Source organism: Thrips palmi, unplaced genomic scaffold, assembly GCF_012932325.1.
Source record: "Thrips palmi isolate BJ-2018 unplaced genomic scaffold, TpBJ-2018v1 HiC_scaffold_18, whole genome shotgun sequence".
Taxonomy (NCBI): Eukaryota; Metazoa; Arthropoda; class Insecta; order Thysanoptera; family Thripidae; genus Thrips; species Thrips palmi.
The window spans coordinates 11,891,179-11,918,590 of record NW_023144627.1 but is presented as its reverse complement, the minus strand read 5'-3'; the positions used below and the strand labels follow the sequence as shown (position 1 = coordinate 11,918,590).

Sequence of the window (27,412 nt, the reverse complement as noted above, 5' to 3'; positions counted from 1 at the left end):
CGGCGGCGGTGGCGGCGGCAGGGAGAGGAGGGACTTGGCTACGGTACGCACAGCAGTCGCCGCAAAGGCTCGCAAAAAAAGAGGGAAATAACAGGAGGGAAAAGAGAGCACACAGTGCTTTGTCCTCTCTCTCCACCCCAGGCCAACGCCGCAGGGCACCGCACACCCTACTCCGCCGCCACCCTCGACTACCCTCGGAGCGCGCGCGTGATCTCAGCCAATTCACGCGGGGCAAAATAAATTCCGCGGCAAATTCAAAGCCACCCCTACAGTGTAGGAGGGAGAGGAGGACCAACGCCCCGGGCCGATAAACCCGACGACACTGCAGCACCGATTGGACTATCTGGTTACAAAAAGGGAATCAAATTAGAATAAACAGGAATGGGGCAGAAAGGCAGCTTGCGCGGCCTGCGCGCTGACACGCGGCGCGATTTCATTCAATCCCACGACGGGCGGACAGACAGACGGACAGGCAGACAGACAGGCGACACGCGGCGGCATGCCCGGCCGTCGTCGACCTCGTCGTCACTCACTCCGTGCTAGTCACGCTGCTTGTCACGCCACGCCGTCACGCACAGCGCACTGGCGTGACAGTGTGGCGGCACAGCCGGGCACAGCGAGGCGCCAGCCGGCCACCCCATTGGCCGCATTACTCATTCATTGCAGCCGTCTCTGTGTACACGCACACACACGCACGCCAGCGCGCAGCGGGGGTGCGGCTAATAAGCTATTGCCCACGGGGCGCACACACACACACACAACCCTTTGTCCAGCGAGGCGGCCCACAAAGCGGTGGTGGGCGTGCAGCACACTGTGCATCATCAGCAGGGTTGGTTGGTCCATGATGAGTCCGGCTGGCAAATTCATTACACTGTAGCGGTACAGCCTTCCGCGTCCGTGTCGTGTGTGTGCGTACGCGCTTGACCGACAACGCCTCAATTCACAGCAAAGCTCTCTCTACCAGGTCAGCAGAAAGGGTGCGACAACAAGGCGATGCATGTCAATAGGCACGACATATTAAAAAGAAACAAAATATGAATAAACACACACACACACACACACTCCTTGGATCCCCACTCCTCCCCTTTCCGGTATCTTGTCGAGAGCGAGGGAAATGCGCAAAGAAAGAGACGGCGGCAGGGGTGCAATTTTATGAGGATGATAGTGTGCTGGCAGAGGGGAGCGTCGCCGCGCCGTCGAGGGGATGGGCGCGTCCTGTCTGGTCGTCGCGTTTTAGGGATCAGTTTCATGCCGTCCCCTTTACCGGATTAGTCTCCCTTCGCGCCCCGAGATTCGAGCCGACCCCGCTGCCTCCCCTCACACTCACCGCCAGTCCCCAGCTCGGCCGCCAGACGGCGTGCCCTCGGCGCGAGGAACTCACCTGAAACAGGAGGAACACAAGGTTGCAGTTTTCGCTTTTGGCAGGCCGACCGCGAGGCGGGTGTGTTTTGGCCAAGCCCGTCAGCGAGCCACGTCCGTGAGTGACCTTATCTCACTTCACGACAAACCGCCCCGAGGCAGCACGTCCACCCCCCGGGGCCCAGTGGCCCAGCGGTCCGCCACCCCTTCTGTCCGGGCGAGGACGCCGAGGCCGGGCGATGAGCCAGTCATCTAGGGTTACCGGCCGGGTCACCTGCCAGGTGGGCGGAGTGGAATTACACCCGACAACCAGCCCGGGGGACTTCCTTACCCTCGCACAAATCGTCACATGCCACTGCGATCCACATCACAACCCTAATCCCTTACAGAATTACGACAAAATTGCTCCGGGAGTCAACCTTCTTCGTTACCAACTCCCTGACGGGTTTAACATGCTCCGAGCATGGCTTGGCTCAGCTAAGGTAAATCCTTTCAGGATATAAAACCAGCACGGGCAGTTGAGAGAACCCTTTAATCGCACGGGGAATTTTCGGGCCACCAAGTCCGGACCAGGCAGGACAATGGCTACCAAAGGACAGTTCGGCTATCGCGACACAACGGCCGCAACGATAAATAAAGACATCCCCTGTCACACACACACGCACACAGACACACACACACAGATCCGGTTGGTTAACATTGCCAACACGGGTGGACACCTCATTTACACACAAGACACTCCTTGGAAACAACACCGGCGACCAGAAGAAACCATTCCAAGTGGGGAGGAGGTGAAGAGAAGACGAGGAAACAGGAGAGAAGAGGGGACACGAGAAAGAAGCAGATGAGTTAGGGGATAGAGGCAGCTGAACGAAGAGGAGATGAAGAAGATCACGACCGGGATCGAGCAAAAAAGGGGGCAGGAAAGCACACAATACGCAACGGGCTGCTGTATTCAAAGCATATTTGGAATCGCTGTGCCAGTTGGAGCGGAAAAAGAAGAGGGGCAAAAGGAAAACAAAAGCGCGGACAAACATCTCTTTGTTGCCGCTGTCCGTGCCGCGGAAGCGATATCGAAAAGCTAAACGCCACGGGGACCACCAGCGGCAAACCAACTCAATGCCGAGGTTCTCTGCAGGTTCTCATGGCCGGAGTTGCAAGCGTTGAGAGTCCATCTTCCAGACAAAAGAATGTTTCCAGGACGACTGATTTGTTCCAGTGGTCCTGCCTTTGACTAAGTGAGGATCCGCTCGCTACAAACGCGGTGAGTTGCCTCAACCCTAGAGGCTGATGGCTAGCCCCAGCAAGGTGTCATTTGAATTCCAACCATCAATTTCCAACTTTTCCCTGCTTGATATCCGCCATTTCGTCACGTCACAAGCCGCGGCTCTCCAGCGCGCTCAAGCGCCTCCAGACCACTCAGGCGCAGCCCACTTAGCCGCGCAGTAATCCACGCTCATTGGCGCTTGAGCGAGAAATGCCGACACAGAGTGTACTTAGCGCCGGGGCGGTTATCCCCGCTCCATTGAACTTGGGGCGCATATCAACGAACTTGTCCGTCCCGGGGATCAGGGCGCGTCCCTTCACGCCCAAGTTTGTCAACTCGTTGGAGTGGAAGTGCGGCCAAACTCTGCGTCGGTCAACGAGTCAGTCGCCTTTTTATGCCCCGCAGAAAAAAGAGACACAATATTGTACTTTTACCCATAAACTGACATGGTCTTTTTCTCCTATTTTTTCTAACCGCTGCTCGTTTTCGCCGCCCACTGCACGCCAACTTTATCAAGCCGGCGGCTCTACATGACAGTTCCTGTTGCCTTCCCCTCCTCTGCGCGGTCTCCGAGGGGGAGGAAAAAATCAGCACAAAAACAACGGGAATCCGAAGTTGGGGCGTCCGACTTGCCAAAGCACGTAGAACGCCGCGAAGCTGACCGCAAAAATTCCGAGGCCAAATTTGGAACAGAATGGATTTGCTTCCAGTAGTTAAACCTGCCTTCTCTCTCCGTTCGGCTTCTTCAGAAACCTGTCCAAAGAAAAGGCTCCTACGTCGCTAAGGAAGTCCGACAAGTTAGCGTTCTGTCCTGAGGACAATGGGAGTCAGTACGCCCTCGTCAGCTGCAGTAGCGTTATTAGGCTGGGCGCCACCGATTCGAGACGCTGAGCTGTGGGAGTCAGGGGCGGAGCGGCGGAGCGCGGTGTGTCTTGGCTGAGCGCGCAGCGCGCTGGGAGGTCGACGACAAATGGGCCACTCTGTCTGCCCCGCGGCCCACCACGGCCCGCCCCGCCCCGTGAAAATGTGGCCGAGAGACAAGTGCGGGGGCCTCCCCACGCCCACACCGCCACCAGAATAAATCCCGCCAAAACAGCGTGACGCTTCTAACCGCAACAACTTCCTAGGACGAGGCCGCGCGCGGCTGCCTCGCCCCTCAGAGGCCTCGTGTAAGAAGGGGAACAATGCTTGACGGCGGACAAAAACTAGAGCAGTTGGGGGTATCTATTTATACGCGAGCTGACGCCCCGGTCGGCCCAGTCGGCCCGTGGCGGCCCGGGGAGCACTGTCATTACGACCCTCCCCCTCTTTTATGGTCTCACGGCGCGATAAATAGTTAATGTACCTCAGGGGCGTGTTAATTCGGACGCGCGGCGGGGCATGGCGCGGCATGGCGGAGGCGGCGCGGCGACCCCAGCTGTGAGGAGGGCGGAACCCGAGCCGCAGATCCGCTATCAGACCGTGTTCATTGTTTCCCATTTGGCGGAGGAGAGAGAGGGCCGCCCGTTCCGCTCCCTTCCCGCCATCATGCCCGGCCCGAATAAAAGTTGGACCCGCGGGCTGTAAACGTCCCCGGCTGGACCGCCACAAGGGATATATACATCCCCGGCGGGCTTAGCCGGATCACCATAAGCTGATCCATTGGGCCCGCTAACCGCACGCACGTATCCGAGTGGTGTGTGTGAGCGAGCGTGTGTTGGCAGCAGTTACGCTCAGCTGAGTATGACGGCGCGAGGGGGCTTGCACGCGCCTTGGCACGCACACATGCACAGGCACGCTCACACACGAGGAAAAGGTGTAGGGTGTAGTGGCAAGCACATGTCGTGTTGTGGCGAGCCGCGTGTGTAGTCCCATGTTGAGGATCAGAGGGCGCCGCCATGTCACATACACACAGGCTGACACACCGACAGTAGGGAAACAGCGGTGTGTCGCGACAGAGATTGGTACGTGCTGCGTGCCTCGGCCGTTCATTAGCAAGCCGGGCAAGTCACCGACAAAAAGAGTAAATCAAGGTTTGCCAACACAAAAATTGAAATAAAAGCCACGAGCGTGCACGCCGCCGCGGCGACAGCAGTAGCGTGGGAACGGCGCGTGACCGCGCGCACGCACGGCCGCACGCACGCGAGGTAGTGCACACGCGTCAGCGGCACGCACCCGCCGCCAAAACCCTCCTCATCCTCTTTGATCGCTAACCGGGCAGCCGGCCGCGCAGACAGCCAGCAAGCAGGCAGCCACCCCCACGTCATTATTCATCCATTTGCCCTTCGCCAGTCTCGCCACCCTGCTGTCGCTCGGACCGCAATCCTCTTGCGGCGGCCAGACAGCAGCCAGCCAGCCAGCACGATGCACTGCTCACGCCCCATCAAACCGACACGTCTCAGAGCCCTGCTGCCTACCCTCACAAAACTGCCAACAAAAAAGTATACAGACAAAATGCGCGTTCGGAAAAAAGGAACATTATTTTCCAGGGGAAAGTTTCTCGGCGTGTGTCCGCCCTTCCTCCCCCGCGGCCCGAGCGCTCCCCTCCCTGGGGCCCTGCTGCGCTGGGCTGCGCTGGCGGGCTGGGCCGCACTCCTGGAAATAAAGCGTTCACTTGCGCCTAATTTCCCCTGGGGGAAACAAGCGGCATCGGCCGCGATTGAGTAATGCATGCCCCGGACCGCCGCCATCCCGTCCGTGCCTCGGTCCGTGTGCCCCCACGACGGCCTCTGCTTCATTTCAGCACTTCCGCAAATCGCCTTTGGGGTCGCGTGCTGAAAGGATAAGGCTGCTACGCCTCTTTACATGAAGATAGGAAACAGCCCGAGAATGTTTCGAAAGACCCTGTTGAACAAGGCCTTCCCTGAACTGAAATGCGGCAAGTATTCATTCGATTGAGATGAAATAGTCCTGCACAGAAGTTATTTGAACTGTAAGCTTTCCATTCCATGGTTTTCGAGCACTGGTAGAACTTCGCTTAATCTTTTCCATGGACTGCACTTGCGTTACTACAACATGCGCGAGCATACTCCACCGTGAAGGCGCACCGACCAGACTCCGCAGTCCATCTTTGAATGGCAAAGCTCCCCTGCATCCGCGGCTAGCCGGGCCAAAGAGCAGCTTTCCACCCCTAAAAGCTGTCCTCCTTTCTCCTACCCTCCGCCGGAGACGGGGGAAAAAGCGGCGCCCATCTTGGCCTGAGGAACGGGGAAGGGAACGGCGCAGACTTTGAGCAATTGATTTTTTCCCCAGTCCGCAGGGCGTGCCCGGCAGGTCACCGACCGCGCACCTCCCTCTGCCAAAATAGAAGCAACAGAAGGGTGTTCCAGCCAGCCTCGCAGAGACGGAGCAAAAAGGTGAAAACAAACACGAAGCACAAGACAAATACAGGGCACCACTCAGTCGAGGCGGTGGCGCCATTGAATCGCCAATCATCCGTTTCAAGAGGCAAGTGAGGATGAAGAAAAAGGTGCAAGGAAAAAAATTGCCACCTGTCGAGTGAGAAAGAGACACCGATATAATGAGCGAATCGACGCCGGCAGAGAGGAAAAAACAGCACGTACCAATTACTGGCACCTTTTTCATCACGGGCCGCAGCAACGCCGCGAGCAGCAACGCCTCACTCACACAGGCAAACGACACCGCCGTCAGCAGCTGCCATTTTTTGTATCCTCGCATTCATTTCGAGATGGTATCACTAGGTCTATACGGTTCAGGAAACACTCATCAAGGCCGATACTCGGAGCCCAGCATTCAGTGCTTTCCAAAAGCAATCGCGACCGGACGTCCTCCCGCCAGCAACACGTCAACGCGGCCGGCGTCTCACTGGGCGACACGTCAGCTCACGCACACAGACTAATCCACACAGACAGGCATGCCAACAGAGAACACGGACAGAAAGGGCGCACTCCAACGCCGAGCCAAGTGCAGCGGTAATACCACTCGACCGAAAATTAAAGGCCCCTGGCTGCATTTACTGCAACGCTCTGCTACGCTCGGCAACGCCACACCAGCGGACGTGAGCGAACATTTTGATGCGCTCGTAAACGGGCGCGCAAAGCCCCGTAAAACACGCGCGACGATCACGCGGACACGACAAGCCGTGTACCGCGTGTCATGCACTGTGCGTCTGTCAAAGTGCCAGACTGAGAGTGTGTGTGTGTTGACCACCAGCTTGGTCGGCACGTGATGGCCCTTTCGCAACTCACGCACTCCACTGCAGAAAAATAAAACCCACATTCAATGGTGAGAATATTTGCAATTGGTTACAAATTTCGTTAGACCTGGTAGAATTTCTATACATCACAATGGCGCAAAAGTCCGTTGAACAGCTTTCCAGCGATACGAACCAACCCTTTCTGTTAGGCAGAGTGAGCATGAAATCGAAGACCTAAACCGGCCAGCGATAACACACGCAGCCAGCCATTACATTACCATCACAAAGTCGGGACGAAGAGAGAGAGAAAACCGAAGAGAAAAATAAAAATAAAGAAAAACCACACACGCATCGGGAAAGGGCAGTGAGCGCACGCAGGCGGCAAGCCGCGCCGGCCGCAAACGCATTTCGAAAACGGCATACAGACGACGCGCTGTTTGGCGGCGGAATACAGAACAGGGCTGGCGCGCATTGCGCCACACACATACACACACACACAGCAAATCGGCTGCACAGAAGCCAATGCCGGCGAGGAAAAACGATGCCAATAAACCAGTCACGGCCGCGAGAGTGACATTATTATGACGCGTAAAGGAATCTCGGACGATGCCAGCAGTGCCAAGCAGTGGCGTGCCAGCAGTAGTGCCAAGAGCACGCGGCCCCGCCCTGACCTACGCCACTGCTGCGGCCCAGATCACGCCCAGAGGCCATCAAATGATACGAATCTACAACAGGGTGGCAGTGGTCATCATGCCAGTCATAAGCGGGACCTCGAAGGGACCGGACGCCGTACCCCTCACACAGTGAACTGACAACCTGTTATTATTAGTCGCGTAAAACACTTAGCGTCCGAACCACCTGTGCAACTCAAGCCACCACCGGTGGGCAACAGAGCAGAGAAGATACCAGGAAGAGTGAGAGAGGAATATTCAGTCCTCAGAAAAACAACGGAAAAGAACACCAAGTGCAATTCAAAGAAGAACATGAAGGCAACACGAGAGCGCAACACGCAAAACACGACCAGCCGCCAAAAAAACAACAAAAATAAAACTACACCTCCAATTTGAAGTGAGGCCGGGCGAACGGGTTGCTAATTGGTCGGCAAGTGCCCCACCCGACCGTTGATCAGCGATTTCTCAAAGCGGCAGCTCCATTTTCCAAATTGATACCCTCGAGCGGCCACCAACCAGCCCGAGCATGAGCCACAAGCCCCTCATCAATTTGCGGCCGATCAGTTCGGCGCCGTTTGGACCGTCAGCATGGCGACCGACGACGCAGCGTCGTGTTACAAAACGCTACCGTCGTTCCGCATAAGGCTCCGAACGTCGTGTAACCAGCTGCAAGAGGCTTAACCAAGTGTGGAGCCGGTACAGGAGAGTCTTGACAACAGGGTCAATGTTGAGGGATCCATGTAGAAGAGTCCATTCAGAAAAGTACGTAGGAGCAGTCCAGACAGTCAAGAAAGAGAAGTTCATAACGTGCAGAATCAACAATGGGTTATGAGAGTGTGCAGACGCACGCCACATAGTATGATGTCAAAGCGAAGGCGTCAAAAGGATCTCAAGGGTCTTTTCGTGGAAGTTTGGTATCGTTTCTGATTAAGGCCAAGTCCTTATACCTTGTACTCTCAAAAACGATAAAAAATGAAACAAAAGGCCTGAGAGTGGCCACATACACGAGCCACAGAGTGTGATTGAATCTGGAGGGTCTTTACTTAGGAAGGTTGGTTCCTGACGAAGCTTAAGTCCTTCAGTCTTGTATGGTATCTTTATGAGTAAGAGCCCTTATCACACAATTGTTGGTAGCGCTAACACTGAATTACGTGCAAAGGCATCGGTTGCTGAAGTGACAAAAATTGACAGTAGTAGGCCATTAAACGCGAAGATAGATAAAATGCCGCTTTGCCTAATATCTCAGAAGTGCAGCAGACCATTTAGTCAGGGGCGTTTAGGTTGGCCCACACATTATCTCAGGCCGATTCCGGCCAGCCCATGGACGAGGCAGAAGCGTCCATGCCAGGGGCCAAATGTTACAGCAGTGAAATATCTGCACGTTTCCTTCCAATGTTTACATTGTTTCCCGCGCAAACTGTGAGGTCTGCAAGCGCACCACAGGGACGCAGATCAATGGACGCGCGAAATGCGCACGCCGCAATCCAGCCGCAGAGGGAGCCGCCGCAAACTGCCCTAAAATCACTTCGAGGAGCGACCCGCCAGCAGCGCGCCAGCAGCGCGCCAGCAGCCTGCCTGCAACGCTACAGAATCGGCATCCCACACAGCACCCCGCTTTCCGGGCGGGCATTCAAACAGACCCCCGCACGGCTCCCCTAAAGCCATTGTGCTATTGGGGTGCACAGGAGGGGTGCGCGCTCGGCTCTGCTTGACCGGTTCCACGGGTCCGGGAGAGGAGGGAGATGGAGAAGAAGAAAAAACAAGCAAAGCGAGGAGTGTCCGCCACAAAGGGCCCTACAACGTCATAAACCTGTTCGTTCAAACGCGACCTACCTCACACGCACCGAGGTGCACGCACGCAAGCGGGGCCACGACTTGGAGCCGCCACACACGAACTCATGCCGTGCAAATATACCGAGTATTCGCAGTTGCAATCACCTTCAGAAAGTGCCTCTTTTGTACCCCCTCTCTGCGGCCCGATCCACCACACGCACATTATTTACACCAAGCCAGCTAATAGCCACAATGGCACACACAGGATGTTTACTCCGGTTGCCGCCAGCCACCCCAACGTGGTATGCACACACATACACGTAGCAAGCTGCATATATTCGTCTGCGCGTGTAGTGTGTGTGTATCATTCTCGCCGCGGGACCCTCCGGTGTCAAATCCCTGCCTTTCTGGATAACCTTCCTTTTTGCGGAGTCGATCGACGGACACAGTAGCCACCGAGGACACACCCCTCCCATGTAATAAAAGAGGTGCGAGAAAAACAACTTTTCATCCAAAGCGGACACATATACACGGCCACGCCCCCCACCGCGCCGGTCAAATCCGAGACCCACAGCAGAAACACCCCCAGCCCATTCGCCCGTTTTCTCAATCGTCGTTTTGTCAGACCGATGCCCCGAGTTCTACAACACACGTGAACTTTAGCGCGGCCCCTCCTCTGTCAGCCAGGCAGAGGTGAACGTCCAACATCCTCTCCTACCTTCTCTCCTCAGGTGTACATTATATGACAGCACCAACATACAAACCACGGACACGCACGCTACCGGATATACTGAACAAGCCGCCGCACTAAATTTTACAGCCCACATAAACATAAATGCGAGACAATGAAGCCAAACCCACGCGTGTGCACCACGCACGCAACGCATCGCCGCCTATCGGTTGTAAAAGACGCGCTCATTCAATCTGTTTCGAGGGGCCGTAACTCGCGCGTGCGCGTCACGCACATGGAGAGAGACTGCCACAGAGCCGGGCAGACAGGCAGACAGTCGGACGGGCCGCCACTCCGCTCCAGACCGGCCGGCCGGCGCGCCAAATAGCCCCGGATAAGATCGCCATCTCGGGGCGCTGGGCTGCGCGCTGCGCGTTCAAAGGTGCACCCCGTCTGGCTGTGCTGCTCGCTCCGCACCGCTCCGCTTGGCTCCGTTCCGGGCCGGCGAGCGCGCCCCGCAGAGCGGCAGCGCAGCCACAATGGCGAGCCACTCCAAGAGGATCCACAAGAAAGAGAGAGATTAAAAGGAGGCCAAGGTGCGGCTCGGTGCGGGGAAGGGGGAGGAAAAAAAAGAAGCGCCTCTACTTTTACAACCTACCGCCAGCTGCTAAGCTAAAGTTAATTTTCCCTATTCTTGTTTGTCTGGCCGGCCGCTGCGCAGGGCCGCCGTCTGTCCGTCATTAGGCGACTCAATGGTCACTGTAAAAAGGGCGGCCGGCTCGGTACACACAAAAACTTGCTGGAAACGACATCAACAAGTAGGCGACGATGTAGGTATCAGGGGACGCTGCATCCGAGTACACACACCTTCTCGACGTCCTCGGCGACCACGTTGTTGTTCTCGGTGTCCGACGCGGAGGGCGGCGACTTGGCCCGGACGACGGCGGCCACGACATCCTTGTCGTCGTGCGGCCGAGGCACGTCGCCCTCCTCCGCGGAGGAGGCCTCTTCGAGGCGGTCGCCGCTCGCCGCGGGCGCGTCCGGAGAGGCCCTCGGGGAGGCCTTCTCCGCGGCGGCGGGGGTCGCGACGACGGGTAGCATGTCGTCGTCGTCCTTCACCTCTACCTTGGCCTTCTTGGCCTTGCCGCGGTGCTTGCGGCCGGCATCGCGGGCCTCGCGGGCCTCGCGGCCCTTGGCCGGTTGCAGCCGGAGCGTTATGTTGAGGCCGTCGAGCCCAACGAGGGGCCCACGCCCTGACTAGCACATCACTATCACAGTAACACACTGCACACACACACACACACACACACTGGTAATCCAACGGCGAAAAGGTAATCCTTAGTAATCCAAATGGGGCGGATGCAGCAGAAGAAGGCACTCGCGCAGGCCGCAGCCACTATCGATTTTCCGTTTTTTCTCCCTTGGCCGCGGGGGGCCGCGCTGCGCTGGCTGGCGGCGCTCCACCGCGCTCAGCGCGCTCGTCGCCCGGTGCGGCGAGCAGTCCACGAAACGCTCTACGCGCTCGACGCGCCGTCCCGTCCGGTTTGGAGCTCCGACTCGCACTGGCGGCCCGAGGCCGAGCGCCGGCCGAACCGACGCCGAGCCGACCGACGCCGAGCCGAAGCGAGCCGAGCCGGCACCGCGACGCCGGGGAGGGGAGCGGCTAGGAGCGGCGTGCCATGGGCGTGCCATGGGCGTGCCGCGCCCCCTGGCCGCCCCAACCCCAACCCGCCGCCGTCTGTCCGGAGACCGGAGGGACGAGGGGACCGAGCGCTTCGCCTGCTTCGCCTCTGCTCCGGAACACGGCAGCCCGGAGCAGCCCGGAGCAGCGCGGCTCGATTTACTCTTCCGGCGGGCGGGCTCTGGGCGGGCCGGCGGCGAGGCAAAAGGACAGGGCGGGGGCGGACAGACACACGGACAGCCAGCCAGGCGAGCAGCTGGAAGAGCGCCCACTAATCAACGCTGAATTACGTCATAATTGAAAAGCGCACGGCGGCACGGGCCCCACATTAGCGCTGGCAGCCTTCCCAGCGCGCTGCAGCGCCAGCCTCCGCGTGTGTGCGTGGGGCGGGCACCAGCCACCGCCAAAGGCTACTTAGTTTATTGGGGCTGGGCAAGCACGGGCCAGAAGCGCTGGCCGAGGGACTGACCCCGAGGGTCATGACCACCAAGAGCACGCCCAAAGCACGCCGCAGCGCACCCCCCGCGGGGCCCGGACCCAAAAGGGGGTCACGGCGACAACAAGGTTCACCCGCAGGCGGTCCTGGGAGTCCTCGGAGGGTCCCTCCCTTTGCTGGTGCTCCTCAGGGACGCCGCGTATAGAGACGCACCCCACGTCCCGCGCTGAGGACCACCGCCTCGCCCCCGGGGGCTTGGAGCGGCCCGGTGTCACACTGCCGGGATCACGGCAGAGTGAGTGTCAGTGTGTGTGTGCGTGTGTGTGAAAGCGAGCGCGCCTTTTGCAGCGCGCCACTCGGCCCTCGTTAGCCAAATTGCCGCCAGCAGCACCACGGCGTGCCACCACGGCGCCCCCGAGGCCATCAAGCTGCAGCCCAGCCACGCCGACGACAGCCGACGCGCACCTCGGCACCGCGCCCGGCCCAGACAAAAGAATTCCCCCGGGAAAATAGTTTCGTGTGTCATTACGGTTGAGTCATCACGGCGCGCTTCCGGCCGTCTAGACCGCCGGCGTGATGACGGCAGGGACCTCCAGGATGTACAGGGCTCGGCGGGGCTCCCGGAGGACGACGCCGGGATCCTCGATCAAGCTGCACCAGGCTGAAAAAGCCCTCGTCCTGGCGGACGCCCTGGCGGACGCCCTGGCGGACGCCCTGGCGCCAAAGCCCGGCGAGCCGTCCCCTGGGTGAAGCCAGCGTGGCGGCGTGGCCGACGAGGCCCCGGGCGCGCACAAAAGAGGGCCACTTTGTCACCTGACACGCTGCGCGGGCTGCGTGTGTGTGTCTGGCCGACACCTCCACCCGCCCTGCCGCCGCGCTGCCGCCGCGCTGCCGCGGGGGGTCCGGGGAAGGGGCGTCCCCCAAAGGGTTGCCGCTGCTTCGCCCGGCTTCGCTGCTTGCCGCCGGCACCCCGCGGGGACCGTGGCGGAGACCGCACCGCCCAGCGAGGTCCCCCGCGGCCACGGCCAGGCCACGGCCAGGCCACGGCCCGCCCCACCCACCAGGCCGACGGCCTGCGGGACGTCCTGCGGGAACAGCGTCCGTAACGGGGACCTTGTGGGCACGCAGCGACCGCACGAGGGGCGGGGCGAGCTTGCGGCCGAGCTGGTTGTGGTCTTGGCGGAATAAAGCCCGGAAGGGCAGGCCAGGGCAGGCCGCCGTCGGTCGCCGCACCGACATCAAGGAACACCTCAATAACGCGGCCCGGCCCGGCCCGGCCCGCACGCCCTGCAGGTGCCGCGCTGTCTCTCTCGCACTCACGGCTCCACAACACGTGCGTTCCACGACAGCAGCGCGTTTCGGGCCCGACAAAACGACGCGCGCTTGTCCTTGTTTTTATCCGGTCGTGTTATTGTTGCTGCCGCTTGACGCGAGCCTGTAGTCAAACAAGCAATCGAACCCGGCCGCCTCACCGGACGGGTTTCCAGGGCAATCAACCCGGCCTCCGCGAACCGCCACTTTTTATCGTATCCTTCCACCTCCATCGACATTTACATATCAATCAGTCCGTAATCGAAGAGGACGTGGGATCAAATCCCCGCGCTCTTTTCTTTTTTCACCATTTTCGTTTTCATTCCGTCTGCTGAGAGCGCCACCTTTAATTCCCAGCCGAAATGACGGCGTGTAATTGGCTTATTTGTTAAGTGTAATTTGAATGGGCCGCCATTACGCACTTACCCCGCAAGCTAATGGCCGCGTATTACCTCCATTATGCCCCGGCCGCCTCGGCCAGCGGACCCCGTGTGGTCTTCGAGGCGGCGGTGCTTTAGAGGGCCGTTTTTAAGCCCCGGGTCGAGTGTACGTACACCGCCACAAACCGCGGGCACCGTCATCGCCGCGGTCATGACCATCACCATCGTGTGGCCAACGTCGTGTGACCATCATGCTTGCCGCGCAACAAGACATTTTCCTCCGTTGGAGCTTGCAGTCCGGGGCCGCCAACAGGTCGAGCTGGCAACAGATGTTGCTCGTGAGGCGATGCGAGGCGCTGCGAGGCGCGAGGCGTCGGGCCGGCAAAAAGATGACTCGGCGTGGCCAAGGCGGCGAGACGCGGCCAGACGCAATCGATTCGATGAACCGCCCCGGATCAGCCGAGCGGCGCGGCCGGGGCGGCCGGGGCAGCGGGGCGATGACAAGGTTTTCGGATCCTTTTCCTCGTTTTCCGCGTCGCTGCCGCCGTCGCCTCGCCGCCCCGCCGCGCGCCGGGGCCACCGGGGCCGGCTGGCAGGCCCCGAGCAAGAGAGATAGTGCCTCAAATTGGCCCCCGCAGCCGTGGAGCCGTCGCGCCGTCCGGAGCAGCATGGCGGGGCAGCATGGCGGAGCACGGCGGAAAGGCAACTCGTGCGGAACACTTAACGCCTGCAGCGGCGCGGCGAAGGCGCGGCGGCCGCCACTTCCCTGCTGCGTCGTGGACGCGGCCTCCACTTTGCCCTGCTCCGCCGTGTCGCCATCCTCTGCGACTCGCACCGTGTCAGCTTGCATTGGCGGGGACCAAAATCAAGTCACTAGAGAAAACACATACAAAACGGGCGTTTCTTGAACCAAGATAACGTACTTGTCATAAGTGAATTTTCTTGGATGTGTCAAGAAAAGTCACTTTTGTCAAGTACATTACCTTGGTTCAAGAAACGCCCTATTTCGGGTGCAACTATCAAACACCCAAGAGAAGCAGCTGATATCACAGTGCCAGATCAACGACCCGTTTCTGTCACCATTTTAAATTTCATTGTTTTTTTCCCCTTCCCCACCGGAAAGTGCGAATGTTCTTACCTGCTTTTGCCGCTTGGGCGGCCACTGGGCGTCCGCCACGCGTCGGGCCGATTACCGGCCGAAGCCAAAGCGAGCCCGGACGGCACGACCGGCACGCGAGGACGCCATTCCATATTCCACCGCGTCGCTCCGGACACGGCCACGTGGCCACGCAAATGACGACACGTTATAAATAGCCCGCATCGCCGGAAAATGGATTCCGACACGACAGTTTAGAGAGGCACGCGCGGAGCGATATGCCGCCGCCCGTCTGTCTGTCCGTCCGTCTGCCCGTGCGGCCGACGTCGCGTCACATCTTTGGCGTGAGCAAGCGAGAAAATCCAATAGGCTTTCCTGGCGGACTCAGTCCATTGCCGCCGCCGGACTCGGCGTCTCTGTCTCACGTCTGCGCGAACACACACACACACGTACAAGCACACACACACACACACAGAGGCGAACGCGACGGCAAACAGTCGCGCGGAGTCTTGATAATGTGCGTCCAAATATTGGAGCTGCGCGCCGAGCAAATGTCCCATCTATTCTTGCCCAAGTCCGTGTGGGCACGAGGACGTGTGCATGCAAAATGAGTGTGTGCGAGAAGACGGCGAGAGAGGGCCAACAAACCCCCCTTTTTTTAGTTTTCTTTTTTCTACTCAGAAGTGCGCTTTGCGAAGTGTCGACCTCAACGCGACGAGAAGACCACGGGCCGCCAAAATTTGAATCGAAATAGGGGAAAGGCTAAAGCCTCGAACGTATTGGCTACGCAAGTCCACACGATTTACCTGTAATATATTTTTTTTTTTAAGTGAAAACTTGTTGAAAGTGGTTTTGGCGCGCGCCTCGGCAGGCAACTCCTGCGGGAGCGCACTTCAGGCAGCCCCGACTTCCCGCTCGTTTATAGACTTGATCCCCGGCCCCTTCCTGACGAGGTGCTTGGCGATGTGGCGGCTAATTTTCAGGTTAAACAGCATCCGCCGGGCCGACCGCGCCAGCCGCGCTCCACACTCCCAGAAGACTCTCTCCCGGGGCTCTTGAGGCTGCTGCTCAGGGCCTTCGGTCGGGCCTCCACCGCCAAGCGGTGCTCGCACCGCGCGACAACACGCGTCCTGGCGAAGAAGACGAAGAAGAAGAAGAAGAAGAAGAAGAAGAAGAAGAAACGAGAAAGACGTCGTCACTCGGGTGTTATAACGTCCGTCAAGGTGCGCACGTCGATGGCCCGTTAAAAATCGCCATTAGAGGACCAATGAGGAGAAATCGACACACACACACAAACACACGGTGCGGATCTGGGCTTGAGTAACGGCCGGCTCGCCCCAGCCATTAGACCGAGGTGGGGCCGTCCCCACACCATCGCTCCCTAATTAGGTTATCAACGACCAAATAAAAAAAAGAAACGAGAAGCGAATAAAGAAACACCCAAAGCGAGTAGTGGTAGTAGTAGTAGAAGTGTGTGATAGAGGCCACCTCGTAAAAATGAAATGAAAAAAAAAGAGGAGAACCACTTCCCAGTTACTTTTATGTCCGGCCGCACTATCGTGTGATAATGGCCACACGATGGCAACACACGAGTGGACGAATAAACCGATAGAATAAATTAGGTGAGGAAAAAAAGGTAGAGAGAGAGAGAGAGAAATAAACACTCTGCCGTGTGGAACAGCGCGGCCTCAAACCATCAGCGTGGCAAAATCGTCGGAAACGGGAAACGAAAAAGAGACGAAGAAAAAAAGGTGACGCAAACAGGAACCGCGGCGTGAGTGAAAAGCACGTCCTTCCTTTTCATTTAACCCTTCATTTTTTTTTCTCCCTCTCTCTCTTTCCCGCTTCCAGTTTTGCTCCAGCGAGACACGCGACATGGCGCGCTTTTTTGCTGCAAGCGTGCGAAGCTCAGCGAAGCACTGCAGCGCGGCACGCACGCACGAACACACGCACGCACGCACGCACACACACACACACACACACGCACGCACACACACACGCACGGGCAACGAGTGAGCGGAACAGGCCCACGCACGCACGCGCAGCCCAGGCACGCATCCCCATTAAAAGCGCTTTGATGCATTTTATTTACGGGCGAACGTAAAGTCGCGTCGTATAAAGCGGACGGCAGGCAAAAATCCGGCAGGCAGTTGTAATGCCACTGCCCTTTTTTTGGGTCTTTTATTTTATTTTTAACGTACCGTGTGCCGTGCCGTACGGTGTGGTGCCTCGCGGGGGAGAGAGAGAGAGAGAGAGAGAGAGAGAGAGAGAGAGAGAGAGAGAGAGAGAGAGAGAGAGAGAGAGAGAGAGAGAGAGAGAGAGGCACAGGGCATAAAAGAAACGAGCAAGAAACTAAAAGTGAGAGGAAAGGGAAGTAATTGCAGATAACTATTCGCTTAACGGGCGCGCATAACGATGCATCGCGTCGCGGCGCGTCGCGGTTACAGCGCAACTTGGCGGCCGGCCGGGCAAACACCGCCAGCCTCGCTGCCAAACCGAAACAGAAACAGACAAAACTTGGTCGCCGCAGTCCCCCCGTAAATACGAGTGATCCCCGCGGTTGGCTGTTCGTCAGGTTGGCGTCACTCTCTCAGCGTCAGCGCTCGCCCTCGAAACCACTTCAGCCACTTCAGCGTCAGCCACTGCGGCACTTCAGCAGCCAGCCAACTAGCGCGGGCGGCGGCCGCCGTGCAGACCGAGGCTAGGCAGTCCCGCCGAGCAGGGCTGCAGCCGGGAAGCCTACCCACCAGGCGGCAAAGCGGAGAGAGAGAGCGGGGGGGGGAGAGAGGACACGGAGACACGGCAGCTGCACCTCGCTGAGGCCCGTCGGACAGTCGGACAGGTGGCGTCGATATCATCAACAAATTGGGGCCGGGCCCGATTACGGTGAGGACATCGAGTGGCTGCCAACAGGCTCGTCCCGCCTCGGCCCGCCTCGGCCCGCCTCACAGACCCACAAGCCCAGTAGCTCAGCCACCGACAGGCAGACGGACGGACGGACAGGCAGACAGACAGACAGGCGGCGCGGCGGGCAGACGGGGGCCAAAGGATTTATAATTCAATCCGTGTTTTCGCGGCGATAACACACTGCGATAACACCTCATTCATTATGCATGCGGCACGGTTAATTAAATGCTAATGGCCCGAGTTTGAGCAGCAGCAGCAGCAGCGCGCGTTGAGAAAGAAGAAAGAAAAGGGGGCGAAAAAACAAACGACAACGTCGGAGCAAGAAAATGCACTTGTTCGAGGCGCGCGGCGCGCGGCCGCATTCTCCAAACGCGGCGACCGACCCGTACGAAACACCTTGGCTGAGAGTGGTTTGGATCTTGTCAGAAAGTTGTCTTACGATCCAGACGATTTGGAGACAGAGTTCAGACCGTCTCGAGAGCGTTTGAAGACAATCTTGAGAGCAGACCAAGACAATAGTAAGACGAGTGAGCCAAGCGAGCGGTGGGCTGGATCGCGGGCCAATGTGGTCTCTCAACGGTCGGAATCGCGTCTTTATTTGGAACAAATCAAGACCGAGTTCTGACGGGATTCAGACGGGATTCAAACGACGCTGAAAGAAGACGCCAGCGCGCAGCGCGTGGGGGAAAAGAGAGGGCTGGACTGAGCGGGCTTCGAACCAGCGACAGACTACAACAGCAGTCGTGCCAGTGGTCGAACCCGCTCGGCCAAAGCGGATACTGCGGAGCGGTGCTGCGAACTGAGCCCTAGAGTCGCACCTCGCACGCGCGGAAGTGATGTTGTGTTGTTACTGACACTTGAAGAACTGCTGAGGGTTGGCGACAGGCCATAAACAGTTTTACGCCACGAATGGCCTCCTTTGTTTTACCAGTGAACGCATGCAGTACTATTTAAATTGCCGCAAGTCTTTAGAAGTTCACAATGTCTTCAAGAGCTCTTCAAGTGTCAGTAACAACACAACATCACTTCCGCGCGTGCGAGGTGCGACTCTAGGGCTCAGTTCGCAGCACCGCTCCGCAGTATCCGCTTTGGCCGAGCGGGTTCGACCACTGGCACGACTGCTGTTGTAGTCTGTCGCTGGTTCGAAGCCCGCTCAGTCCAGCCCTCTCTTTTCCCCCACGCGCTGCGCGCTGGCGTCTTCTTTCAGCGTCGTTTGAATCCCGTCTGAATCCCGTCAGAACTCGGTCTTGATTTGTTCCAAATAAAGACGCGATTCCGACCGTTGAGAGACCACATTGGCCCGCGATCCAGCCCACCGCTCGCTTGGCTCACTCGTCTTACTATTGTCTTGGTCTACTCTCAAGATTGTCTTCAAACGCTCTCGAGACGGTCTGAACTCTGTCTCCAAATCGTCTGGATCGTAAGACAACTTTCTGACAAGATCCAAACCACTCTCAGCCAAGGTGTTTCGTACGGGGACGCACGCAGTGCCTACACTGCGCGGCGCTTCGCGGGGAACGGTGCCAACAGTGTGGCGTCTAGCGCGTCTCGCGGCCCCTGCCTGACCCACTTGGTGGGCCACTTGGTGGGCCACTTGGTGGACGAGCAGGCGACGATCTTCGCCGGGAGCCGTGAGGCCGGTCAGGACACACTCCCGTCGAAGCGGCGTAAATAACGTGGCTAAATACGAGGCATGCATCATTGACAACGGCGGGCCGGCTGGCGCCCCGCCAAGCAGCCAGGCACGCCGCCAGCCAGCAGCCAGCCTCCTTTCTTTTATTCCTCCACGACGGCCTCCTCGCGGCCGTCGCGGGCCCTTCTTTATTTTGGGGGCCTCGCCATGTTTGTCGCCCTGCCTCCGCTCCACAGTGGGCCAGAAGACCGGTGGAGGCGCTTTGAGCTCCAGAGGCGCCAAATGGAACTCAAACCGAACGTGTGACCCCACCACCAATGGATTGCTCTCCGAACGAGGAATCCATTGCTGGGGTCACAGGTTCGGTTCGAGGCCTGTTTAGCGACTCTGGAGCTCAAAACGCGTCCAGAGTTTTGTCCGCCTCCACCGGTCTTCTGGCCCACTGTGCGCTCTGCGCCCCCAAAGTGCCGTTTGACGCACAGGTCGGCGGCGGCGTGGCGGCCAGGGTCAGCGCCTCGCCTCGTCACAGGTCACATTCGTGGCGGGGCGGGCAGCAGCAAGCCAAGCGCGTCGAGGGGGCGGCCACCGCAGTCACTTCGCCGCCCCCGTTTCCGAATCATTTGGCCAACGTTATGGATCGTAAAGCCCGGCGCCGCCCCTCTGCGCGCCCCTCCGCCCCGCCCCGCCCGCGGCACTAACAGCGCGACGTCGTACAAGACAACGATGTGCTTGTCCTCCAACGACGCCATCCTGCTGCAGGATACCGCCGCACGTTTCAAATCCCCTCCGCGGCCTCCAGGAGGTCATGCAGCCCGTCCTGCCCTCATCCACAGTTTTCACCGTCACCTACCTCCTTCGCCGCGCCACAGCCACCACCACCACCAACAAAAATATCAAAAAATAGAGAAAAGCAATTTTGCTACCACCTTTTTGCGAATTTTTAAACGAGTCACGCCTCGCCCGATTTGCCAGGCGCCTTCGCAAGGCTCAGCTCCAAACTGCGATCCACATCACAATAAAAAAAATGGAAAAAAAAAGGAGTCACGACGCGACGAGTAGGCAGGTAGCTTATCGCTAAATGGGTGCCCCTCGCCGAGCCCCGCCGAGGAGAAGGCACTCCCAAAACAAAGAGATACATCACCAGATGGAACGAGCAGTCGAACCGTCGTGACAAACCCGGGAGCCGGCGCAAAAAACGACCAGAGTTTAGCGTCGAGGAGAACGAGGAAAAGAGGAGGGGCAGATAAAGGGTGCAGATTCCAGTCAATATCCGGTCCAAGAATCTCGGCCGGACGGGTCTCGCCTCGCCAGTCCGGACTCCAGTAGCGAGGGGGCTGGAGAGCCGGGCCAGACTGGAACACACTGGCAGTGTCGGCAACGTCGCGCTCGCAAAGTTACTGCGCCGCCAACACAATGTTGCATCGCGAGAGCGTAAAACCTCTCGGCAGAAATGAGACATGAATCACATTCAAATTCCATATCAGCCGGGAGGCGGCCGAGACAATTGCTGCGCTGGAATCTGGAATCCCACCTGCCCGCCGCCGCGCCGTGCCCTTCCATGAAGGGTAAGGGAGAGAAAAAGGACACAAAGGAGCAAAAGTGCGAGACAACCGGAGGGAGGGAGAGAGGGTGTCTCCCTCACTGTCACCGCCCGGCGCGGCTCTGCGCAAACCGCGTTATTCAATATTCGCGCAGTAAAATATTCATCGCCGAGACAGTTAAAGGACCCGTTACTTATTTATACTCGGCGAGCGGATTGTTGCCCGCCAGGCACTATTACGACACGCTTAGCATAACTTATGGACAAGGACCACGTTTGGGGAAAGGCAGGGAAAGCCTCCGCGGTCGAGCCTTTTGCAAACACCGAGTCCACGAGGACGACGGAGCTCAGTGGGCCAGAAGACCGGCGGAGGCGGACAAAACTCTAGACGCGTTTTGAGCTCCAGAATCGCTAAATGGGACTCGAACCGAACGTGTGACCCCATCAATGGATTGCTCTCCGAACGAGGAATCCATGGGTGGGGTCACACGTTCGGTTCGAGGCCTGTTTCGCGACTCTGGAGCGTCTAGACTTTTGTCCGCCTCTACCGGTCTTCTGGCCCACTGTGCGGCGGGAGTGAGCGATTTCAACAAAATTTTTAACATGCCGCAGTTTTTTTTTTACGCTTTGTGGTGACCGCCTTGCAGGGCTACGGCGACCTCGGTCTGTCTCTGTCGCACTCGGCGACGCGCCTCTCGCTTCCTCGTCGCACTCGCTGATACTCGCGGGACAAATTAGACGGCGCGCAGACGCCGCGGAATGCCTGCCAGTGCCTTCCAGTGCAGCAGCAATGAAGGGCTGCCAACCGTTGGCAGCAAAACGGCTGCCTTTTTATTTTGCTTTTTTTTCGCTCCGCCTCTCCACCGCCGGCTTGGCGGCGTGGCGCGTTGACATTCAATGCGGGTAATGATGATGTCAGTGACGATGTCGGAGCCGAGCCAAACATTAATGTGCCAAGTTTCTTCTCGTCTCTTTTTTTTTCGCCTCCCCCTTCCCTCCCTCTCTCTGGTTATTAGCCGCCGGTCTCGCGCTTCGCGTTCGTTACTCGCCGAAACCACGCGCTGCATCGCCTTGGCGAGGCAAGTCCTGGCGGCGATCTGGCGCCGCGCCGGCACGCCGTCCATAGTTCTCTCTCTCTCTCTCTCTCTCTCTCTCTCTCTCTCTCTCTCTCTCTCTCTCTCTCTTTGGCCGCGGGTGCGCTGTACACGGTACACAGCCCCAGCAGCGCGGCGGATATCTCCAACAAAAAGACTTCTTTCAGCTCGAAAAAGATCCGCGAGGCGGGGCGGGGCCCTCGAAAAGCCCTCCTGCGAGGCGGAGGCCGGAGCCCGGCGGGGCTCGGCGGGGCGGCGGGGTTGAGATGATGGTGTAGACAAGGAAGGGGCGGCGGAAGGAAGCCTCAAAGGGAGACGCACCGACATCGCTCTCGCCGTGCTCTCGCCGCCCCGCGCTCTTTATGCATTTCTTCCCCTTTCGCGAATTCCGGCCGGGCGACTCCGGGGCCCTTTCCTGCAAGGAGGGCGAGGGCGCGGCGCATGCACGGAGGCAGCCAGGCCCTCGCTTGCTTCCGCTCACAGTGTAGGGACGCCGGAAAAGTCGCGGAAAACGGCGGCAGGCCACGCCACGGTAAATACACAGGCGTCAAGCCGCGCACTCGGCCGGCCGCCGGCCCTTCCGGCCTAGTGGGCCCCGCCCCGATCCGGACCGCGCCGCGCCAAGCCGCGCCGGCCCTCCGCCAACAAGGGTGCCAAGTAGCAGCCCGGCCGCGCCGCGCCGCCACTCCAGACGGCTCAGCTCCACCCTCGTCGGATAAGGCTGCTTCTCGCTTCGGTCTCCTTCGGCGTCCTCTTCGGCGTCCTCGTCGGGGTCCTCGTCGGGGTCCTCGTCGGGGACCTCGTCGGGGTCCTCGTCGGGGTCCTCGTCGGGGTCCTCGTCGGGGTCCTCGTCGGGGTCCTCGTCGGGGTCCTCGCCGGGGTCCTCGTCGGGGTCCTCGTCGGGGTCCTCGTCGGGGTCCTCGTCGGGGTCCTCGTCGGGGTCCTCGTCGGGGTCCTCGTCGGGGTCCTCGTCGGGGTCCTCGTCGGGGTCCTCGTCGGGGTCCTCGTCGGGGTGCTCCAATCCTGGCCGCGGCGCTGCTAGACGGCCGGACGACGCGGTGCTCATAAAGCCGCCAAAATAGCCGGGGCCGCAGTACGGCAGTGCGGCCCGCAGCACCACGGCGTTGATGGCCTCGCGCGCCGCGCCGCGCACCAAACGGACAATAAAACGCCCCGTTAAAGCCGTCAACACGGCCAGCGCGCCGCCGGGGCCACGCCGGGGCCAAGCACGATCAAGGGGGGCTCCGGCGCGAAGAGGACGCCTAGCACGCGACGGGCCGGGAGCGTTAAACACGACGGCGGGCGTTGCTGGCGTTGCTGGCGCTGCTTGCGCACACTGTACAGAGGCGTCCCACCCGCCGACGGCTCCGCGATGCGTGCCCCGACGCCGCCGACGCCGCACCCTCGAGCCTCGCCTCGCCTCCCCCGCAGATGAAGCTCCTCAGCGGGCAGCGTTTTAGTGGCCGTAATAAACAGCATTTCATGTGCACTGGGCCGCGCGCCCCGCCCGCCCCGCCATCAGCGCGACAGCGGGGAAGCGAGGCCACGACATAAGGTCAGGATGTGCCCCGCCCCGCCCCACCACACCGCGCCACGGCGGGCCGACGCGTCAGTGAGCGTGAAAAAAACGCTCACTTCATCCGGGGATGACGAAAAAAAGGCGGGTGAAAAAGCGCCAACACGACATGTACCGCGGAAAAAAATCAACTACAGCAAAACTGGTTGGCAAAAGTGCTGCCGGTTTTTTCGACGTCGCCGCCATTGTCGCCGTCTAGCAGGCCGGGCCGGCCGGCCGGCACAAGAAAATGAAACCATCGGAGCGCTTCTTTCGAGTCCCCGACAACGACCACGACGACGACGACGTAAAACGGCGAGGTTATGTGCGCCGCGCCACGCCGAGAGCTCCGCCGCGGACGACGACCACGACGACGACCACGACCGGCGGAGGCGGCGATAGACGCTCGGCGCCATCCGCGGGGGATTGCCACCCCGCCAACAACAACAACAACAACAAGACTCACCATTTGAACGCCCCGCGCTGCAGGCACGCTCCATCCGACGCGACCCTCGTTCACCTGCAACAGGGGGGAAAACAAAAACACCTTGTTACTCGCCTTCCTTTTGCTCTCCGCGCCTCGCTGTGGCAGACGATACACTGTATGTATGTACACTGCAGAGGCGTGCAACGTGCAGAAGTGCCCGACATGCACACATGCAGGCAGGCAAGCAGCAGCAGGCAGGCAGACAGACAGACAGGCAGACACACAGGCAGACACACAGGCAGGTGGCCGAGCGTAATCACATGACGCTAAATGGCCGGACATTCTTCCTGTTTCGTTCATTCATTTTGTATATCGTTTGACTCGTCCATTCACAGCGGCAACAAACACTCTGGCACCTCGACGGACGGACGAACGGACGGACGGACAGACAGACAGACAGGCAGCGACCCTCAAACGAGCGTCCTGCCACGCGCCAACCTAATCCCCAGCCGGCCCACCGCATCAATTAGGCTCGTGTTGTTTCAGATATGAGCCAATCACTCGCCCCGTCTCTCTCGCTCCCGCGCGTCGGCCCGAGGACTTGATGAGAGAGAGAGAGAGAGAGAGAGAGAGAGAGAGAGAGAGAGAGAGAGAGAGAGAGAGAGAGAGAGAGAGAGAGAGAGAGAGGAGGGGGGGAGAGACTCAAGGAGGGAGACACAGGCTGAGGTGAGACAGAGACATAAGTAGCAGGTGAAGAAATTCGAAGCAGCTGAAAACGAAGGTGAAAGTGAAGAAGAAGCGGGGACTGTCAAAGCTCGGCAGCTTGGCGCCTCACTTGGCCGCTTTTGCGTCGACTTGCCGCCAAAAGCACCGAAAGCTCCGCGGGGCTCCCCACAAACTGACAAGCCCCACTTACTTCCCCTTGGGCGCGCGTCTCAACGCAGCCATTACCCCCTCCCCCACCCCCGCGGAGGGAGACAGCATTTCCATCCGAAAAGAATTTATTTGGGGGCGTTGGTGCAGGCAGCGGCCTACAGTGGAGGGGGAAGGGCCACCTTCCAGCGAGACGACGGGCGCGAAGCGCGAGGCGAAAGGGCCCCGCAAATTACGTAAAAACGAATCGCCCATTTGCATGCGATCGCCCATCGGCGGCCATCGGTGCGATTGTTTCACGGCAGAGAGGAGCCCTGTATCCGCGGAGCAATCAATTCCGGCTGCCAACCGAATAAACACTCGCCAAAAAAAAAATGCGAAAGGGAACGAATAAAAGCAGTAAATAAAAGCCGCTGTATATAACGCGTTCCGCTTGTCGCGATTTAATTGGACGGCGGGGCCTCGGCGTAATGACCAATAGCAGCAGATTTCTCAATCGGCTTTCGGATCGCGGGGCCCTGGCGTTTGCGTACCGGTAGAGAGGCTTGTGCTGGCTTGTGCAAGCAGCGGTGCCACCGGCGCGTCGTTACTGCCAAACTCTGTTTTTTCGGCTCTGACGCGCAGCTTCATTTTCGCACGCGGCAGACGCCGCGGCGCCGCACAGTGGGCCAGAAGACTGGTGGAGGCGGCCGAAACGCGTTTCGAGCTCCAGAGTCGCTAAATGGGACTCAAACCGATCGTGTGACCCCACCAATGGATTGCTCTTCGAACGCGGAATCCATTGGTGGGGGTCACACGTTCAGTTTGAGTCCTGTTTGGCGACTCTGGAGCTCAAAATGCGTCTAGAGTTTTGGCCGCCTCCACCGGTCTTCTGGCCCACTGTGCGCCGGCGGCCAAACCTCTAGTGTTTGTCGGTGAAAACGGCCCAGATTGACTAACTGCCAGCAGCCGGAATCCATTAATGCACGAGCCGGGGAGTGTTGACATTCATGCGACACACGACGACGACGACGGGGAAAGGGGCGATAAGCGATTCTAAAGCCCAGCCACCGACAGCCGCACAATGCCGGACGACGAGTTATCGACGCTGTGACAAGCATGCGACAAGCAGACAGACGTGCAGACAGACAGACAGACAGGCAGACAGGCAGGCAGACAGACGTGCAGACAGACAGACAGACAGGCAGGCAGGCAGACAGACAGACAGGCAGACGTGCAGACAGACAGACAGACAGACAGACAGACAGACAGACAGACAGACAGACAGACAGGCAGAAGGGGAAAAAGTGCCGCTCGCGAAATCCGAGCCGCCGCTTTTGTGCGCCCTCCGTTTTCGCATCGATGGCCCAGGCGGCCCAGGGCGGCATTGCGGCGGCGAGGACGACGACGAGGAGGACGGCGAGGAGGAGGAGAAAGAAAAGGCACAGGAGATGAGATCAGCGCATCGGCAAATCGGCGGCGCGGTAAACGAAACTGATAGGATCAGGAGCAAGGGACCGGCCCGCCCCGGCCCGGCCCGCCCCGCCGACACGGTAGGACGAAGGTCAGGCGGCACGAGTGGCTGATGCTATCGCCCCGTCCCCACGGCGACACCCGGGCAAAAAGGTGGGTCCGCACTAGTAGTCCGGACGGGGGAGCCGGGGGCAGCCGGGGGCAGCCCGGCCCGAGTTGGACATGGCTCCCTGACCTCGACAGACAGTGTCGCGTCCAGACTCTCGCCGTCGCGACACCACCCGCCGTGTTTTGACGGCTTCGCCTCGACCAACGCACTTGTCTTTTCTGAGCTGGCTGTACCGCTACGCGTCGCGAGCTGCTCACACACACACACACACACACACACACACACCGTCACGGCCAATATCAAACAAGTGCCTCGCCGTCGGCAATAACACAGACATCTCATCTAAGGCGTGCATCTCCCAAGGTGTCGGGTCAGGGAGGGGCGTGGCGGGGCGTGGCGGGGCGTGGCGGGGCGGGGCCAGGCGCCCCGGGGCCCCGACAAGACCCGTGTTCACACAGTAGCCCACACACGGCGCGGTCTGAAAGCCCCTCCGGTCCACACACACGGCAAAAATAAATAAAAATAAATAAATAAATAAAAATAATAAAACGCCGCTACACCTTTTCATGACGCTTGGCGCGATACCGGGAACGAAACAATGGGCAATGACTGATAAGAACGCGTGACGCCCACACTGTACAAAACAGCCACTAAACCGAAGAGCGGCGCCATTCAAACGCACGTCCCGAAATAGAACGAGTAAAATTAAAATTTAAAAAAAGGCGATAGTCGTGATGAGTGACGACCGACGCGTCGTCCCGCGCGAGAAAACGAAAACAAAACAAAATGGCGTTCCCGGTAATCGAATTAATGAATGCGCGAGTCGGAAGAGCGCTAATTACGATAAAAGAAGAAGGCCGGGTGTTAGATAACCGTGTGTGGTGGGATGATGCGCCTCTAGATGAATCGTTGTTATTATACTAATTCACACCTCAGTGCTGCATAAACAAGTAAACTATGCATTCAGAAAACCGTTTGCACACACGCACGCCCTGAGCCCCTTTTTTACCTCTCTCTCTATCTCTCTCTCTCTCTCTCTCTCC

The 27,412-nt window shown here is 59.0% G+C and overlaps 1 protein-coding gene across 1 annotated transcript in view; it reads right to left on the bottom strand.

Moving 5' to 3' along the window:
• LOC117644709 (autism susceptibility gene 2 protein-like) overlaps positions 1-27,412 on the bottom strand; it is a gene marked incomplete at its 3' end in the record, with an annotated part of 81,919 nt that overhangs the window by 16,037 nt on the left and 38,470 nt on the right. Inside the window, exons 6-7 of the mRNA XM_034384323.1 lie at positions 23,975-24,028; positions 1,328-1,381 (exon numbers count right to left, since the gene is read on the bottom strand). Of these exons, the coding sequence (XP_034240214.1) occupies positions 1,328-1,381; positions 23,975-24,028 (108 nt within the window). The remainder of the gene's footprint in view (positions 1-1,327; positions 1,382-23,974; positions 24,029-27,412) is intronic.